Source organism: Hypanus sabinus, chromosome 24, assembly GCF_030144855.1.
Source record: "Hypanus sabinus isolate sHypSab1 chromosome 24, sHypSab1.hap1, whole genome shotgun sequence".
Classification (NCBI taxonomy): Eukaryota; Metazoa; Chordata; class Chondrichthyes; order Myliobatiformes; family Dasyatidae; genus Hypanus; species Hypanus sabinus.
In genome coordinates, this window is record NC_082729.1 from 11,748,279 (window position 1) to 11,768,306 (window position 20,028).

Here is a 20,028-nt window from a genome sequence, read left to right on the forward strand (position 1 = left end):
GTTGTTTGGGGGTTCTCTTTAAACAGGTTTTCTTTTTTAAATTGAGATGCAGCACCCGTGCTGCCCAGCAATCCCTCGATCTAATCACAGGACAATTTACAATGACCAATTAACCTACCAACCAGCACATCTTTGGACTGTGAGGGGGGAACTGGAGCACCCGGAGCAAAGCCACGTGGTCACTGGGAGAACAGAAAAACTTGTTACAGGCAGCAGTGGAAGTTGAGCCCAGGTCGCTGATACTGTAAAGCATTGTGCTAACCATGCCAAGTCTATGCTGTTTTTGTTTTGTGCCTGTCGGCCAGATGATGAATCTCAAGATTGTATACTGCATACATAGCTTGATAATAAATGTACTTTGAACTGTGTACCTCAATAAACAGGGCAGTGTTTTAAGCTACCAAGAGGCTTGGAATAACATGACCATGAAGGAAAACCAATAAGCTTTCAATAACCATTTCAGAACCTCGATAGAGTTAATAAAATACTTACAGAAAAGCATAAATCATACATACAGCTTTTTATTTAAAATATATTTGTGGACTTACAGGAGTCAAGTTAGCACTTAGATGACAAAAGGTGCAAAATCTTCAAACAAGGCGCTTTTGAAAAAATTAAGCGCTCTTCTTTGCAAGCCAAGCTCTCAGGTGGGCATTCAAAAATAAAGTGCCCCCCTTTCCACTGTTTAAAATGTGCAAGAAATACCAAGTTAAATTGGCATTTCTTGCAAACCTGTAAAACAGTAGGTAAGTCTAACAGATGCATTTCAATGCACCTCTGCTTAGAAACTATCATTGTAGTTTAATCAATCTACATTGTTACAACAATAAAAAGCCTAATATAATTTGCATGGACCATAGACACTAGGGTTGACAATGTTAAATGTTAGTGATTCACAGTTTGTATTTAAAAAAAACCCTCACATCTTGGATCTTGGTAGCCGGCAATAAAGGAAACTATTACAACGCTTTTTTTAAAAAAAATGACAGCTTTAGGTCCAATGTCACCTAAGATGCATTACACATATCCAAATGTAATACAAACATATCCCTACAGGAAACTTAAAGGAAGTATGTTGCCTATACATTCACACTTTTAAAAGCAATATGCTCTACTGCAGGGGTTCCCAACCTGGGGTCTGTGGAGCCCTCAGTTAATGGTAGGGGATGGTTGGGACCCCCTGCTCTACAGCCAATGAAGTACTTTCAATGTGTAGGCAGTGTTTTCCAGACCACTGCAATAAGCACAATCTGTTAAATACAAATGAAAGAAAATAGAAGTATCTAAATAATCTGTGACTACTTTTGAATAATAGATCTTATTTTTATTGATTTTTCAATTGTCTTAAAACTGCCTGGTCTTCTTCCTGGTATACAACTGGTGAATCCAGCAATCAAATGTGATTCCTATTTGGAGACACTGATCTCTTACTCAGCACCAGAAAAGTTCAGCTATTTGAAGTCTGCAGTATTGAGCAGGTAACATTTAAATACCACCAGAACAGAAAGTGCTGATAAAGCTACAGCACGTCGGAGTATTTGTTTCCATGTTGGATTTCAGGTCTCTGCATTCTTCCACCTTTATATGACAGCAATCAATCTGGTAGTTCTGTCAATTAAGGTTATCGCTGCAGCTAGAACAGGAATTGCTGAGAAAACGAAATATAACTTCCTCAGCCTGGCAACTTTTCATCACAAAGGAGCAATTTCTTTCACAGAAGAAATCTTTCACCCTTTTCTGGAAGCATAAAAGAATCAGTGGAATTATTTTGAAGCACTATGGAATTATTTTTAGTATTATGGCCAGTATCTTCTTTGTTATTAACCAGTTTTTGGGTTATTGACCACATTCCTACTTGTGGCAGCTCGGTGTGTTCAAATTGACCTCTGAATTCATCACTGACCACACATGAAAAGTACTTCGTTGACTAACATTTCCAGATTGTGAAAATCAAAATCCATTTTCTAGGGAACTTACTAACAAACCTCTAAGAGAACCACAACCTAGTCATAGGGCTTCGAGTCTTGAGTGCCTCAATGACCCAGAGAACTATGTTGGCTGGAGTCAAGACCTTGTGCTTTTGGTAGGGTCACCCATGCCAAACTGGTCAAAGGGCAGAGGCCAGACTAAGAGTGGTCCACCAGTCCCCCAGGTTCCGGGGGTGGGGGGGGGTCGTTTCGGCTCAGGGCCAACAACCCTGACACTTCAAAAAAAAATTGTTACAGAAACAGCAATGAAGAATCATTTTATATCTGTGTGTGATGGTACAGACAGAGATGGAGGACCTTCACCAGTGCTGTAAATGCCAGCAGTGTAACAGGCAGTAAGTTACTAATGAAGTTTTTCTGATGTTGTTCATATCCGTAAAATTAAAAAGCACCACGAAGAAGCATTCTGCAGAGGCAGATGGAGAGAGCAAATATGAAGAGCATCAAGCCACAAGCAGCGCATGGACAGAAAAGGCTGAACCAGCACAAGTTTGATCACAAGCAGCAGTGAAGCAAGTAGGCCTCCAATGAAAAGATTCAGCAAGTTCTGTACCTGCAGCGCTGTACCGAGAGTGAGATTTTCATATAGCTCATCGGCCCTTCAGACCATTGAGACAGTTGTTTCCATCAGACATACATTTACACTAATCCTACACTAACATATTTTTAGTCTTCCATCAATGCCTCTGACCACTCACACAATGGGCACATACAGTGGCCGATTAACGTACTGACCCACACATTTTTACAAGTTCATTGAATCTCGGCATCCAGGGACCCCACATGGTCAGAGGAAGAGCATGTAAACTCCACACAAAGACAGCATCCAAGGTCAGGACTACATCAGGGGCAACGGAGCAGTGAGGTGGCAGCGCTATGAATTGCCTCGCTGTTGTCAGTACATGAGCTCAGGGTCCTGCTGCACTGTAGAGGTGAAAGATGGGAAAGGGGAAAAGATATTCCTGGTCCATTGAGCAGCACAAAACAAAAGAACTGATAAAAATCAGCGAGTTGGACAAGTTATTTGGAGCTCCGCTCCTTGTTTCTTGGGAAATCACTGAAGAGCTACACTACTCTAAACTGTGACATGTTAACGGCGCTTTTCTGAGTTAAGTCAATTGGCCATAAGTAACAGGGCTGAGTAACACTGGATGAACAGTACGTATTTTACGTTTCAAGTAATGTTTTAGAAAAATTGGGCAAGATTGGTAACTATGACAAACAGAGATTACAGGATATCATGAACAACTCAGTGAATAATAAACCCTAGGGAAATTAGGAGACATGATAGCAACTGAAATTCATTATAGCACAAATGGTCCAAAAAACCTCTTCATAAATATTATGCAGTGTAAACATTGATACAATTGGAGCAAATTTTGATATGGTGCTACCTTTCTCCATGAAGAGCCCTAGTGTTTAGAGTGACCATGCAGTAAATTAAATGCCTACTTGATGAACAGTTTTGACTATCACATCAAAGTAGTTTATTTGTGTAAATACACTCAGAAGATCCTAAAGCTCATACTAATATGGCCGGGAAAAAAAACACCAACAGTAACACAATCACTCACACAACTTGCTCTCAAAGACAAAACTTCTGATGCATTTACACAGCAGTTAATGCTACAGAATACCCAAGGCATTAGAATCGGTTGTAATTTGGTCAGAATTGCTCCAACTTCCCAAAGCACGCGGCTCCTTTTGGCTCAGTCTCGTGATCTTGGTGCCTCAAACACTTGGCAGTTATGTGGAGGAGGACAGAAGTTTGAAACCAGTGCATTAAGTCTACAGCAGGTCTACTGTAAAGCCGCAGTAGATTTTTTTTTATTCCAGCTCAAATTCTAATTGGAACGACGTTCATATTATAATCCTTTCCCTTTTTGAAGTTACATGCTACTGGGTTGTTGAGTAGGCGTCGTCTGCCGAGGAAGAGTGTACATTGCACCCAGAAACTGATCAGCAATTCGACCAGCTTCCCTTAATCCACTCAATAAAGCACCGTGAACTGTAGCAGGGTAGTTGCGGATGGTATGTTCTCCAGCAAAGAAGAGGCGGGGAACAGGCTGTAATGGGGAAATAAAAAGAAGTTCAATCTGATCCACAAATAAGCAAGCACTATTAATATTATTAGCAATAATAGAATTGGAAATAAATAAATAAACTATTAATAAATGAAGGGAGCCACAATCCTAATGAAGGATCTCAGCCTGAAATAGCAACTGTTTACTCTTTTCCATAGATGCTGCCTGACCTGCTGAGTTCCTCCAGCATTTTGTGTGTTGCTCTAGATTGCCAGCATTTGAAGACTTACTCATGTTTACTAAGAGTTTCTATTCAATGCTCATAAAACTTCTAACAGAGACTTCAAAGACATAATGTGAAGCATAATTATAATGCATAGAAACAGAGAAACTAGGAGTCTAATGGGACATTCACCCATTTGGTCCTGTTCCTCTACCCCTGTACCATTTTCCCAATTTATTCCTATACTTCCAGAGCAACACTCACAAAATGCTGGAGGAACCCAGCGGACCAGGCAGCATCTACAGAAAACAGTGAACAGTCTATGTTTCAGGCAGAAACCCTTCTTCAATATCCATACATCTTTTGGACCCAGAATTTTATCCAGCTCCCTAAATACATTCATCAACTTGGCTTACACCATCCTGTGCAGTAGTGAATTCCACAGGTTCACTGACCTACAAGCAGTTTCTCCTCTTCCCAGTTCTAATTAGCTCACCCTGTAACCCCTCATTCTAGATACTACAGCCAAGGGAAAAATCCTCTTTACATCCAGTCTGTCTAGCCTCGTCAGACTTTTCGATGGTTCAGTTTAATCCCCTCATATTCCTCTATAGTCAATGGAAAGCTGGTCCTCCTAATCTGGCAGTCGCTTCATCTCAAGAACCAATCTTGTGAATCTATGGTGTGCTCCCTCTATGATAAGTACACCTTTTCTTGTGTAAGGTGAGTAAAACTACACGCAATGATCCATGTCCGGCAGAGCCAAGAACAGGTGAAGAGGAGGACATCTTTGTTTCTGTATCTATAGGCTCTTGCATTGGAGTCAACAAACCACTTGCCTTTGATACTGCTTATTGTACCTCCACGCCTGACTTCAATGTTGTATAAGAACACACAAGTCTTTGCACATCAACCTTCCCAATCTGACACTATCCAAATACCTTTTGTTGTTACATGAATTAAGTCACCAGAAAAATTACGTACAATCTTCACACCTCCTGATTTGCATCCACCCTACAGACATCCATATGAATTTTAATCAGCATTGTCTGGTCTGAGATTCACTGCTTTTAGAAACATAGAAAACCTACAGCACAATACGGCCCTTCAACCCACAATGCTGTGCCGAACATGTGCTTACTTTAGAAATTACTTAGGGTTACCCACAGCCCTCTATTTTTCTAAGCTCCATATACCTACCCAGGAGTCTCTTAAAAGACCCTATCGTTTCCACCTCCACCACTGTTGCCGGCAGCCCATTCCACGTACTCACCACTCTCTGCATAAAAAAAACTTACTCCTGACATCTCCTCTATAGCTATTTCCAAGAACCTTAAAAATATCCCCTCTTGTGTTAGCCATTTCAGCCCGGGAAAAAGCCTCTGACTATCCACATGGTCAACACCTCTCATCATCTTATACACCTCTATCAGGTCATCTGTCATCCTCCACTGCTCCAAGGAGAAAAGGTCAAGTTCACTCAACCTATTCTCATAAGGCATGCTCCCCAATCCAGACATTATCCTCGTAAATCTCCTCTGCACCCTTTCTATGGTTTCCACATCCTTCCTGTAGTGAGGTGACCAGAACTGAGCATGTACTCCAAGTGGGTTCTGACCAGGATCCTATATAGCTGTAACATTACCTCTTGGCTCTTGAACTCAATTCCATGGTTGATGAAGACCAATGCACCGTATGCCTTCTTAACCACAGAGTCAACCTGCGTAGCAGCTTTGAGTGCCCTATGGACTCGGACCCCAAGATCCTTTTAATCCTCCACATTGCCAAGAGTCTTACCATTAATGCTATATTCTGCCATCATATTTGACATACCAAAATGAACCACCTCACACTTACATGGGTTGAACTCCATCTGACACTTCTCAGCCCAGTTTTGCATCCTATCAATGTCCTGCTGTAACCTCTGACAACCCTCCCACACTATCCTCATCACCCCCAACCTTTGTGTCATCAGCAAATTTATTAACCCATCCCTCCACTTCCTTAACCAGGTCATTTACAAAACCCACAAAGCGTAGGGGTCCCAGAACAGATTCCTAGGCCACTCCACTGGTCACTGACCTCCATGCAGAATATGACCCATCTATAACCACTCTTTGCCGTCTTGGGCAAGCCAGTTCTGGATCCCATGCCTCCTTACTTTCTCAATAAGCCTTGTATGGGGCACCTTATCAAATGCCTTGCTGAAATCCATATAGACTACATCTACTGTTCTTCCTTCATCAATGTATTTAGTCATATCCTCAAAAAATTCAATCAGGATCGTAAGGTGCGACCTGCCTTTGACAAAGCCATGCTGACTATTCCTAATCATATTATGCCTCTCCAAATGTTCATAAATCCTACCTCTCAGGATCTTCTCCATCAACCTACCAACCACTGAAGTAACACTTACTGCTCTATAATTTCCTGGGCTGTCTCTACTCCCTTCCTTGAATAAGGGCACAACATCTGCAATCTTCCAATTTTTTCTGGAACCTTTCCTGTCCCCATTTATGACGCAAAGATCATTGCCAGAAGCTCAGAAATCTCCTCCCTTGCCTCCCACAGTAGCCTGGGGTACATCTTGTCTGGTGCTGGAGACTTATCTAACTTGGTGCCTTCCAAAAGCTCCAGCACATCCTCTTTCTTAATGTCTATATGCTCAAGCTTTTCAATCTGCTGTAAATCATCCTACAATCACCAAGATCCTTTTCCAAAATTTAATGAATACTGAAGCAAAGTACTCATTAAGTAGCTCTGCTGTCTCCTCCGGTTCCATACACACTTTTCCACTGTCAAATTTGATTGGTGCTATTCTGTCATGTCTTATCCTCTTGCTCTTCACATACTTCTAGAATGCCTTGGAGTTTTCTTTAATCCTGCTTGCCAAGGCCTTCTCATGGCCCCTTCTGGCTCTCCAAATTTCATTCTTAAGCTCCTTCCTGCTAGCCTTATAATCTTCTAGATCTCTATCATTACCTCGTTTTTTGAACCTTTTGTAAGCTTTTCTTTTCTTCTTGACTAGATTTTCACCAGCCTCTGTACACCATGGTTCCTGTACACTACCATCCTTAACCAGTCTTTTTGGAACGTAACTTTGCAGAACGCCACGCAAATATCCCCTGAACATCTGCCACATTTCTGCCATGCATTTCCTACCCCTGTTCCCAATTTATGCTTTCAAGTTCCTGTCTGATAGGCTTCATATTTCCCCTTACTCCAATTAAACTCTTTCCTAATTTGTCTGTTCCTATCCCTCTCCAATGCCATGGTAAAGGAGATAGAATTGTGATCACTATCTCCAAAATGCTCTCCCACTGAGAGGACTGACACCTGACCAGGTTCATTTCCCAATAACAGATCAGTACCAATACAGCCTCTCCTCTTATAGGCTTATCTACATTTTGTGTCAGGAGACCTTCCTGAACACACCTAACAAACTCCACCCATCTAAACAACTTGCTCTAGGGAGATGCCAATCAATATTTGGGAAATTGAAATCTCCCACCACAACAACCCTGTTATTATTACACCTATGCAGAATCTGTCTCCCTATCTGCTCCTCGATGTACCTGCTACTATAGGGTGGTCTACAAAAAACACCCAGTAGAGTTATTGATCTGTTCCTGTTTCTAATTTCCACCCAGAGACTCAGTAGACAATCCCTCCATGACTTCCTCCTTTTCTGCAGCCGTGACACTATCTGTGATCAGCAGTGCCACGCCCCCACCTCTTTCGCCTCCCTCCCTGTCCTTTCTGAAACATCTAAAGCCTGGCACTCTAAGTAACTATTCCTGCCCCTGAGCCATCTAAGTCTCTGTAATGGCCACAACATCATAACTCTAAGTACTGATCCACGCTCTAAGCTCATCTGCTTTGTCCATAATGCTTCTTGTGTTAAAATAGACACATCTCAAACCATTAGTCTGAGCATATCCCTTCTCTATCACCCGCCTTTCTTCCCTCTCACACGGTCTCCGTTTTCTTTATTTGTGAGCCAACCACCCCACCACCATCTCTTCAGTTCAGTTCCCACCCCCAACAATTCTAGTTTAATTTCTCCCCAATAGCCTTAGCAAATCTCCCTGCCAGAATATTGAATCCTCTCAGCTTCAAATCCAACCTGTCCTTTTTGTACAGGTCACGCCTGTCCAATGATCCGGAAATCTGAATCCCTGCCCACCCCCCCCCACCCCACCGATCCCTCAGCCACGCATTTATCCTCCACCTCACCTCACTCTATTCTTATATTCACTGTCGTGTGGCACAGGCAGTAATCCCGAGATGACTACCTTTCAGGTCCTGCTTCTCAGCTTCTTTCCTAACACCCTGTAGTCTGTTTCCAGGACCTCCTCCCTTTTCCTACCTATGTCATTGGTACCAATATGTACCACAACCTCTGGCTGTTCACCTTCCCACTTCAGGATATCATGGACGGAATGAGAAACCCTGGCACCTGGGAGGTAAACTACCATTCATGTTTCTTTCCTGCATCCACAGAATTGCCTCCATGACCCCCTAACTATGACCACCCTATTACTGCTGCCTTCTTCCTTTCCCTACCCTTCTGAGCCACAGGGCGAGACTCTGTGCCAGAGGCGTGGCCACTGTTGCTTCCCCCAGGCAGGCTGTCCCCCCCAACAGTACTCAAAACAGCAGTACTTACTGTTAAGGGGGACAGCCACAGGGATACTCTTGCCCTTCCCTCTCCTGTTACCCACTTATCTGTCTCCCGAGTTCCCGGTGTGACTATTTGACTATAGTTCCTCTCTGTCACCTCCTCACTTTCCCTGACTAGACAAAGGTCATTGAGCTGCATCTTCAGTTCCCTCACCTGGTCCTTAAGGAGCTGCAGCTTGACGCACCTGGCACAGATGTGGCTGTCCGGGAGGCTGAGAGTCTCCCAGACATCCCACATCTGACACCCAGTACAGAACACTGGCCTCACAGACACACTTCCTGGTTCTACTCCTCACAGGTAATTTACCTCATCGCGACCCGTTATCATCGAAGCCTGAATGAGCCAAAGGCCTACCACTCTGCCTCAAATCACCCCGTCAATAACCGCTCCGCTAGGCACCGTCTCCCTTTTATGCCTGAACCTTCCCTGCTATCTAACTCACGATTGGTGCTCCAGTTATAGTCGCTGACAGGCCACGTACAATGGACAAACACTCTCGAAGCTCCCATTTTAAATAACTGCTGCCGGCCTGCAAGAAGCCCTTCTTAGTAAAGCTCTGTTGACACCGCTGATAGGCCACATACCCACTGTTCAGAGTTGCACTCCAAATTAAATCCACAATACATATCCAGATGTGAAGACTGGTAGTCACCAAGTCAATTGCTAAATGTATATGTCCTAAACCCCAAAATCACCCTAACATCTTTCAAAACAATAAATAAATAATTGAAAAAGCAGTTTTCTCAAGACCATGGGGATGGAAGAGGATGCAGATCCTTTTATAGACTGACACAGGTATCATAGATAAACACTCCCCCTTCCAGAATGAATGACCATGTCCAAGGTTAAGTCCACAAAGGCATTCGTGATGAAGTAATTCAAGTACTCAATGTCACAAGCCTGGACACCCGCAGTGTGACTGCAAATTCTTGACAAAATCTATTTCCATCTCCATGCTGCTTTCTTTTCAGACGTCTCATCGTTTTAATCAGTATTCAGTTGCTCATCAGTGTTCTGTTTCTCAAAGTGAAAGAAATAGGTCACATACCGTCTCTCACAGCTCATCTCAAACCACCCTCATTCTGCCACAAGGCGAGCTGCTTTCCCGCTTCCCCAGAGTCCATGCTACAGGGGCTGATTGCACATAGCAGCTCAACACAATCTGAACAGGACTTTCACATCAGATTAAGCTCACACATTTTGTGGCAACTCAACTATGTAACAAAAGTAGCCGGCGAAACACTTCCCACTTCAGGAAGTGCGTTTGCATTTTCTGCCTTACAGCAGATTCTGTTTTTCTTAGATAGGCCATTAAGCCCTGGTACAGTCAAATTAACTTCAGGAAATTGGGGACATTGTATGTGTAGAGGATTCTAACTGGCTGCATCACCGTCTGATATGGTGGGGGGGTTACTGCACAGGAACAAAGTGAGCAGCAGAGAGTTGTAAAATTAGTCAGCTCCATCATGTGCAATTGCCTCTGTAGTATCCAAGACACCATTAAGGAGCAGCGCCTCAAAAAGGAGGCTTCTATCATTCAGGATCCCCATCACCAAGGACATGCCCTACTCTCATTACTACCATACTACCAGATGGAAGTGCAGAAGCCTAAAGGCACACACTCAACGATTCAGGAACAGCTTCTTCCCCTCTGCCATCTGATTTCTGAATGGTCATTGAATCCATAAACATTACCTCATTACTTTTTATTTCTAATTTTTGTACTGCTTATTTAACTATTGATATACACTTACTGTAATTCACTATTTTTTCTCTATTAAATATTGCATTGTACTGCTGCCACAAAGTTAACAAATTTCACAACATATGCCATTGACATTAAACCTGATTCTGATTCTGTTTTACATTCGGATTCTGTTGCTACTGGAACAAAAACACTTTGTCAGGTATACAAAAATTTTATATATGTAGAAATACAGCACCGTAACTGGCCCTTCTTGCCCAATGAGCCTGCACTGCTCAATTACATGCATACGACCAATTAACCTAACTTGTACGTCTTTGGAATGTGGGAATGCCCAGAGCCGGAACACACACAACCACAGGGAGAATGTACAAACTCCTTACAGACAGCCGTGGGAATTTAACCCGGGTTGCTGGGGCTACTTAGCAGTGCCAAACTTGCTCTACCCTCAGTGCTGGCTGACCAAGTACCCTCCAAAGTTTCTGGAAAGATATGGTTTGACTGCATCACTGGCTGCTTTTAGCTTAATTGGAAGAATTGGGCTACCCCTGTGCCTCGCTGATTGCAATTACTAATATTCTATGATCAGCAAGTCTCAAGGAAACTTAGCAATAAATAAGTGTAGAATGGAATGGACGAAAAGGATTATCAACAGGGTTGAAAGAGTACAGAGAAAATTTACAAGGATGTTGCCGGGTCTTGAGGACCTGAGCTATAAAGGGAAGACGGAAAATGTTAGGACTGTATTCTTTGGAATGCAGAAGATTGGAGTTGAGATTTGATTGAGATATACAAAATGTGAGGGGTATAGAAAGGGTACATGCAAGCACGATATTTCCACTGAGGTTGGGTGGGACTACAACCAAAGGTCAAGGGTGAAAGGTAAGAAGTTTAATGTTTCCGTGAGGGGAAACCTCTTCACTCAGAGGGTCATGAGAGTGTAGAATGAGTCGCCAGCACAAGTGGTGTATGCAAGCTCGATTTCAACTTTTAAGAGAAGTTTGATTAGGTACGTGGATGGTAGGGGTATGGAGGACTATGGTTCTGGTGCAGGTTGATGGGAGTAGACAGTATAAGTGATTCTGGCACAGACTAGATGGACCAAAGGGACTGTTTCTGTGCTGTACTTCTCTATGACTCTATAACAGGAATCAAAAGGCAAGTTTCCTCTTGAAGTAATTGAATCGGCATAAAACAGGTGAAGTCTCAATGATCATATTTTTACCTGAGGAGCACCAGGGATGCTGGGACCCGGGGTCACTGGTTGTGCCATCAGGTCATAGTCATTCCCCGAGGAGCCAGCAGCCACATAGGAGTAGGAACCACGTGCCCAAGGGTCTGCTCGCCAGCGAGTAACTACAGTTTCCTTAGGCTGCGGGGATAAAAATATACACAAAAGGAGAAAAACATCAATAAAAAGCTAACTAACTTCCTCCCTCAGAAAGATGGCTTATTCAGTGAATGGGTATTTCAGCCATTCTTAACCAAAGCGCAAGTATTATGGCCATAATAGGAGCAGAATTAGGCCATTTGGCCCATCGAGTCTGCTCCACCATTTCATCACGGCTGATCCATTTTCCCTCTGTCCCAATCTTCTGCCTTCTCCCCATATCCCTTCAAGCCCTGACTAATCAAGAATCTGTCAACCTCTGGCTTAAATACACCCAATGACTTGGCCTCCACAGCCGCCTGTGGCCAACAAAATCCACGGATTCACCTCTCTCTGGCTAAAGAAATTCCTCCTCATTGTTCTAAAAGGACACCCTTCTATTCAGAGGCTGTGTTCTCTGGCCTTAGACCATAGGAAATATTCTCTCCACATCCACTCTATTGACATTCAATATTCAATAGATTTCAATGAGGTCACCCCTCATTCTTCTGAATTGCAGTAAATACAGGCCCAGAGCCAGCAAACGCTCTTCATATGACAAGCCTTTCAAACCCAGAATAGCTTTCATGAACTTCCTTTGAACCCTCTCCAAAGTCAGCACATCATTTCTAAGAAACTCTATCCACCTGCAAGTCAGGTGGTTCTCATTTAGACCAATATCCATTCTTAATGTAGATTATAGGTTCTTTACCTCCATCATGGCCAAATGATTAGTGGAGTTTCTACACATACTGATACGTAATGATCAGACAGGTTTTATACAACAACGCCAGACTCAAGACAATATACGAAGGACACTTCACATTATGGATCATATACAAAAAAATAAAATCGAAGCAATAATGATAAGTGTGGACGCTGAAAAAGCATTTGATTCGGTTGGAATTTTCTTTACAGAGTTTTACATAGATTTAGTTTCCAAGACACAATTATTAAAACTATACAGACACTATATGACAAATCCTACTGCTAGGATTAAAATCAATGGATATTTATCAAATAGTCTTACCCTAGAAAGGGGCATGAGACAGAGTTGTGCCATCAGACAAAATGAGATATCAGGGGAATTACTATTAAAGGGACAGAGCATAAATTGGCTTGTATGCGAATGACATTTTGATCTATCTAGGGCGGGGGTCGGCAACCCGCGGCTCCGGAGCCGCATGTGGCTCTTTTACGTCTGTGCTGCGGCTCCCTGTTGCTTTGGGAAATAATTGGTTGTGGCGACCCTTTTCCTGGCACATCCGAACCGACTCACAATTAGATAGCCTACGGGGGTTTGCGAGCACAGAGCTTTGGAGCCTCTGCGCCATGGGGGGCAGGTTGAGGGAGGCTTAAAAGTGAGGCTGAAGATTTCGAATAAAGTTTTTTCCTTCGACTGCAGTTACCGACTCCGTGTCGTAATTTTAGCGCTGCGTGTAGCACACCGCTACATGGTCAGTATTTAATTAAAATGTATTTTATGTTAGTTTGTTAGTTTTTGAAATGTAAATCCAAATTTGAAGATTATGGTGATCTTGTACAATCTAAATAAGACTTTGTGGCGACCCATTTCCTGACACATCCGAACCGGCTCACAATTAGCCAGCGTTCAGGCTAAGGGAGATAGCCTACGGGGGTTTGTGAGTACGTGTCTTTTGCAGCATCCGCGCCCATGGGGGGCGGGTTGAGGGAGGCTTAAAAGCAAGGCTGTTTAGTTCGAATAAAGCTATCTTTGACTGCAGTTTACTGACTGCGTGTAGCAACCGCTACAACGTGTTTTTATCGCTGGCTGTCCAGAGGGGAGGTGCTGAAACGCTTTGTCGCGTGTCTGGAAGAAGTGAAAACTTTCCTGGGCAGCAAAGGGCTCACCTTTCCTGAGCTGGAACAGCCAGAGTGGCTGGAAAAGCTACACTTCATGGTAGACATAACAGCGCACCTGAACACGCTGAACACAGCTCTTCAACGGGGTAAGGACGTACAGCCCTGCACATGTTGGAGGATGTTTTGGCATTCGAGCGCAAGTTGACGTTGCTTGCCAGAGATTTACAGAAAGGCACATTGTCTCACTTCCCCAATTTGAGAGAGTTCAAAAAAGGTCACGACATGATAAATTCGGAGTATTTACATTGGGCAATCATCGCAATGCAAACATCGTTTGGGAAACGCTTCTGTGAGTTCAGAGAGGAAAAAAACACATTATCCTTCCTGGTCACTCCCCTAAGCATCGATCCATCCCTACTGAATACGACTGCATTGTCAGGTGTGAGTCAACCTGAACAAGGATGATAAATATTTTAATTGCCTATTATTTTACGTATATTCATATGCTTTCATTGTTCAGTGAAATAGTCCTTTTATTTTTCAGGTTGACAGCTGGCTGACGTTATTTTTGGTTTGCTGCTGGCGGCAAATTTAAGTTTGGCGTTTTTCATAAATACAAGAAGGACTCAAATAGACGTTGAGTATTTTACTTAAAAGTAACCTTCAACCCAACGTCTTTTTTTCGGAGGTCAACATGTTTTTGTTGCATGCAGAAATGTAATTTCGTTTTCTCTGCAGGAGTTCATCAATTTCATAAATGCAACACATTATAGTTTGTTTATACATAGCATAAAGGCAAAACAAAACGTTGTATGCAGTGTTATTTCATTTTAAATGTCAAACGGGTTTTGCGGCTCCCAGTGTTTTCTTTTCTGTGGGAAACGGGTCCAAGTGGCTCTTTCAGTGGTAAAGGTTGCTGACCCCTGATCTAGGGCAACCAACATACTCTTTACCTAATTTGAAGCAATCCTTTGAACAATATGGTCAATTATCAGGATACAAGATCAACATAGATAAAGCCCAATTACTTTCATATTACTATAGCCCACCAAGAGAAATTGAAAGTTGATACCCCTGGGCATGGCACACAGAGTCTTTCAAATATTTGGGCATCATTATGCCAAAAGATTTGGCAAAATTATCAGAATGTAATTATCAGCCTCTATATAAAAAAATTAAGGAAGATGTGGCAAGATGGAGCTTGATTCCTTTCTTCAGTCTCAGTTCAAGGATTGAGTCTATTAAAATGAATGTACTGCCCAGACCCGACCAATAGAGATTAATCACAATCAATTCAATGAATGGAACAAGATGCTATCAAGGTATATTTGGCAGGGTATATTTGCCTAGAGTTCATCTCAAAACATTGAAATTAGCAAAGGAAAAGGGGGGGATGGGGCCTGCCTTCTCTCAGACATTATTATTTTGTAGCACAGTTGAGAGCTGTGATATGTTGGTGTAACCCATCATATGACGCTCAATGGAAAAACATTGAGGAGCGGGTACTTCCCATCCCCATACAAGCAATTTTGGCTGATAACAACCTGCAAAGGTACATAAATACTATTGATAACCCATGGGTGAACTTGACTCTTAAAATATGGAAAACCACTATAAAAGAATATAATCTAGAGGGAGATATTGCAATTCTTAAATGGTGTGCATATGACTCTGATTTTACACCAAATAAATCGGATAGTAGATTTAAGGACTGGACAGCTAAAGGAATAACAGTTCTTTGCAACATAATGAAAGAAGGAACGCTGTTCAGTTTTGAAATGCTGAAAGAGAAACACTTATTAGAAAAACAAGATTTTTTATCAGTATTTACAGATTCGGCAGTATGTTAATAAGACGTTTAAAAATGTAACCAAGGCAAGTACATGCTTGATAGAGCTCTTTAGAAAAGCATATAATTCAGATAATGGTAGTGGAATCATTCCAAGCATGTATAAGGGGTTCCCAAATCTTAAAAAAAAACTTTTGACTTCATACATTAAAACAAAATGGGAGAAGGAAGGAGGGATAATTATATCTGAGGAAGAATGGACAACAATATGGAGATATTAATGGAAGTGTACCAATTCACAGAAATGGAGGGAGTTTGGATGGAAAAACTTGATAAGATATTTTATTACACCCTCTCAGAAATCCCATTATGATAGTAACCTCCCTGTTTGCTGAAGAAATTGTGGAAATCAAAATGCAAATCATTATCATATTTTTTGGGACTGCCCTGTAATCAAAAACTATTGGAGGGGGATACACAATGCCCTACAAGACATCTTTAAATGTGAAATACCCTTGGAGATTAAGACCATATATTTTGGATATATACCTCAAGAATGGTTGAAAAGAGATAAATATTTAATGAATATACTGTTTGTTGGTGGCTGGTAAAAACTCTTACTAGGAAATCGTTATCACAGGAGAGCCCAACTTTAAATACATGGATGGAAATTACAATGGACATTTACAAAATGGAGAAGATAGCAGCATCATAAGCTGGAACAATTTGATTCATACTGGGAAAAATGGTTTAACTACATAATGACTCATAGGCCTGATTTTATTCTCACAAATCAATGAATCTGTTGTAAAAAAAAAGATCACTCCCTACTTGTACATAGTTCTTTCCTTTTGCTTGTTTTCTCTTTCCACTCTTTTCTATAAGTGTATAACTCAGATAAGTATTTTGTGGAGATTTTCTGATATATATGATTATATGATGTATATGTACAATGTCTGAAATACATCTTATGGAACTTTGTTTGATGAACTTCAATAAAAAAATAAATTACAAAAAAGTCAGGTGGTTTTATAAGCTGAAACACAGATTAGAAGCGTATTATTGATAGGCTTTTCATGTGTTGAACAGCACTGAGTAGGGATGCGGAAGTCTTAAAACATTAGTGAAGAAGTACAAGAAGTGGAGGCGCTCATGGCCCAGGGACGCAAGAATTGGAATTGGCTTATTATTGTCACAGCTCATACATACTCTTTGTATAGATTGTGCATACTCTTTATGCAGATCAATCATTAGACAATGAAATGCAATACACTGCGACAGGATTAAGACCGGGGTCAGGAGAACAAGCCATGTGGAAAGGCAGGGTATTTGTTAAGATCAATTGATAGCATAGTCTGCTCCGCATCAAAGGATTAGCCCCTGAAGCTCGTTCTTACCACTTTTGATGTAAAAATATCCATCTTGTACATCTTATTTAAACTCCTTCCACCTTAAAGTTCAAAACTCAATGTAAATTTATTATCAAGGCACATACAATATAGTTACAAGAAAAAGTTTGCGAACCCCTTACCTGGTTTTCTGCATTAATTACTCATAAAATATGGTCTGATCTTCATTCAAGTCACAATAATAGACAAACACAATCTGCCTAAAACTAATAACACACAGACAATTGTACTTCTTGTCAATGCTGAGTACACCATTTAAACAATCAGTCTCAGTTCAAAAAAAGTACGTGAACCTCTGGGGTAATGGCTTCTACAAAAACAAATTTGGGAGTCAGGTGTTCCACTCAATGAGATGAGATTGGAGGTGTCGGTTGTAGAGGTGCCCTGCCTGATAAAAAAGACACACAAAATCAGGTTACTGACAGAGCCTGTTCTTCTCCAAAAGATTTTTTTGTGTACCATGCCTCAATCAAAACAACTTGCGGATCTTAAAAGAAGAACTGTAGAGATGCATGAAGCTGGAAAAGGCTACAAAGGCATTTCTAAATACCTGAATGTTCGTCAGTCCACGGTAAGAGAAATTGTCTCCAAATGGAGGAAATTCAGTACTGTTGCTACTCTTCCCAGGAGTGGGCATCCTGCAAAGATCAAAAGAGCACAACATGCAATGCTAAAGGCAGTGAGAAAGCATCCAAGGTTAACTGCAAGATACCTGCAGAAATCTCTAGAACTTGAAGTCTCTATTCATGTGCCCATTGTAAGACAAACACTGAACAAGAATGGTGTTCATGGAGGAAACCACTGCTCTCCATAAAAATACTGCTGCACCTCTCAAGTTTGCAAAAGACCACCTGGATGTTCTACAATGCTTCTGGGACAATGTTCTGTGGACAGCTGAGACAAAAGCTAAACCTTCTGGCAGGAACGCACACCACTATGTTTGGAGGGAAAAGGACAATGCACACCAACACCAAAACCTCACCCCAACTGTGAAGCATGGTGGAAGGAGCACCATGGTTTGGGCTGCTTTGCAGTGTCAGGGCCTGGACAGCTTGCAGTCGTTGAGAGAATAATGAATTCAAAATTGTGTCGACATTTTACAGGAGAATGTCAGGGTAGCGGTCCATCACCTGAAGCTTAATAGAAGTTGGATGATGCAACAAGACAATGATCGGAAACACAAGAGTAAATCAACAACAGAATGGTTCAAAAAGAAGAAAATTTGTGTTTTGGAATGGCCAAGTTAGTGTCTAGACCTTAACCTAATTGAGATACTGTGTCATGACTGAAGAGGGCTGTTCATGCATGGTATCCCAGACATACTGATGAACTGAAACAGGTTTGTATGAAATAATGGTCTAAAATTCCTCCTCACCATTGTGCAAGTCTGATCAACAGCTACAGGAAACATTTGGTGGAGGTTATTGCTGCTGAAGGAGGTTCTACAAGTTATTAAATACAAGGATTCATATACTTTTTTTCCAGCTTGGACTGTGAATGATTTAACAATAAAGACATGAGAAGTACAATTGTTTGTGTGCTATTAGTTTATCTATAATTGTGACTTAGAAGACCAGACCACATTTTATGAGTAATTAATGCAGAAAACCATGTAATTGCAAAGGGTTCACCAACTTCTTGCAACTGTATATACACAACCCGGAGATTCATTTTCTTACGTGCATTCTCAATAAATCTATAGAATGGTAACATTATAGAATCAATTAAAGACTTGAAAGATCAGCCAACTAGGACATTCAACCAGCCTGCAGAAGACAACAAACTGTGCAAAACAAAGAATTAATAATAATAAATAAATAGCAATAAATATCAAGAACATGAGATGAAGGGTCCTTGAAAGTGAGTCCATTGGCTGTGGGAACATTTCAATGATGGGGCAGTTGATCAATTTAAAAATGAAAAACTAAAATTCTTTAGCGATGCTTAACAAGACAATAAAGAGACAATAAGCTAAAGAGTTCATTGAGATATTAAAATCATCAAATACCATTACCACCCTTCCATTCTTCATTAGAAGACACACAGATGAAGACACGGGGAACTTAAACTCGCACCTGTGGTACCGCACTGCTGCCAAATATCCCTTTCAGGATGGCTAGACATCGGCCGACAATGACATCATCGCTAATGTTCTCCATGATTCCGGCAGCTTCTCCAGCGACCAGGGCTAACAGGATAGGGGCTGGTAACAGATAAAGTCAGTAATGAGAGGAACTGCAAACACATTTTCTCATAGTAATCCTGACACTTGTGATTTTACTGCAGAGGAACAGCTGTAGACTTGTTCTTGTGGAAATCTGGCTCCAGGACAACATCCCATGCACCATCAATCTATATGCTATAACACTCAGAGACCTGGCCTATATTTTTTATATATATATATTTTTTTGTAACTACACGTTTTTCTGCAGTAATTGGTGATACATCACGTTGGGTGGTGAGGTGGAGATACATCTCTACCAAAGGAGGTGTAAGGTGCTCCTTCCCTCCACTAGCCTGCAGGTCACTCTTGGGCAAGGTGTAGCACCTGCTTAGCCCCCGATCAGGGTCATGTAAAGCCATGGGAGCAGGTGGTGGATGGTTGTACGAGCAGGGGGTGATTATCACAAGTGCTGGTTATGCGACCACTGACGCCAGGCAGACCATCTCTGAAGAATATTGATAATGGCTGGGGTCACTCGTCTTGTGAAGACACAGTCCAGAAGGTGGCAATGGCAAACCACTTCTGTAGAAAAATCTGCCAAGAGCAGTCATGGTCACCATGATCACATAATTCATGCAACAACGCATATAATAGCGATGATGAATTATGTGCGTTACATACAGTATGTGCAACTGTTGGCACCGTGTCTTGCACCCTGGCCCCAGAGGAATGTTGTTTTGATTGGCTGTAGTCATGTGTTTGGTTGAATAATAATTAAACTTGAACTTGAATGTGAGAGGTAAAGCAAATTCTGTCATGTTTAGTATGGCAGCAAAGCTTTAATGACTT

At 41.7% G+C, this 20,028-nt stretch overlaps 1 protein-coding gene across 2 annotated transcripts in view; it reads right to left on the bottom strand.

Moving 5' to 3' along the window:
* Window positions 1-505: 505 nt before the first annotated feature.
* kdm1a (lysine (K)-specific demethylase 1a) overlaps window positions 506-20,028 on the bottom strand; it is a 105,790-nt gene continuing 86,267 nt past the window's right edge. For both annotated transcript variants that reach the window (XM_059949267.1, XM_059949266.1), the window contains 3 exons: window positions 19,091-19,218; window positions 11,850-11,996; window positions 506-4,054 (listed from right to left, as the gene is read on the bottom strand). In XM_059949267.1, the coding sequence (XP_059805250.1) occupies window positions 3,878-4,054; window positions 11,850-11,996; window positions 19,091-19,218 (452 nt within the window). In that variant the 3' untranslated portion in view covers window positions 506-3,877. The remainder of the gene's footprint in view (window positions 4,055-11,849; window positions 11,997-19,090; window positions 19,219-20,028) is intronic.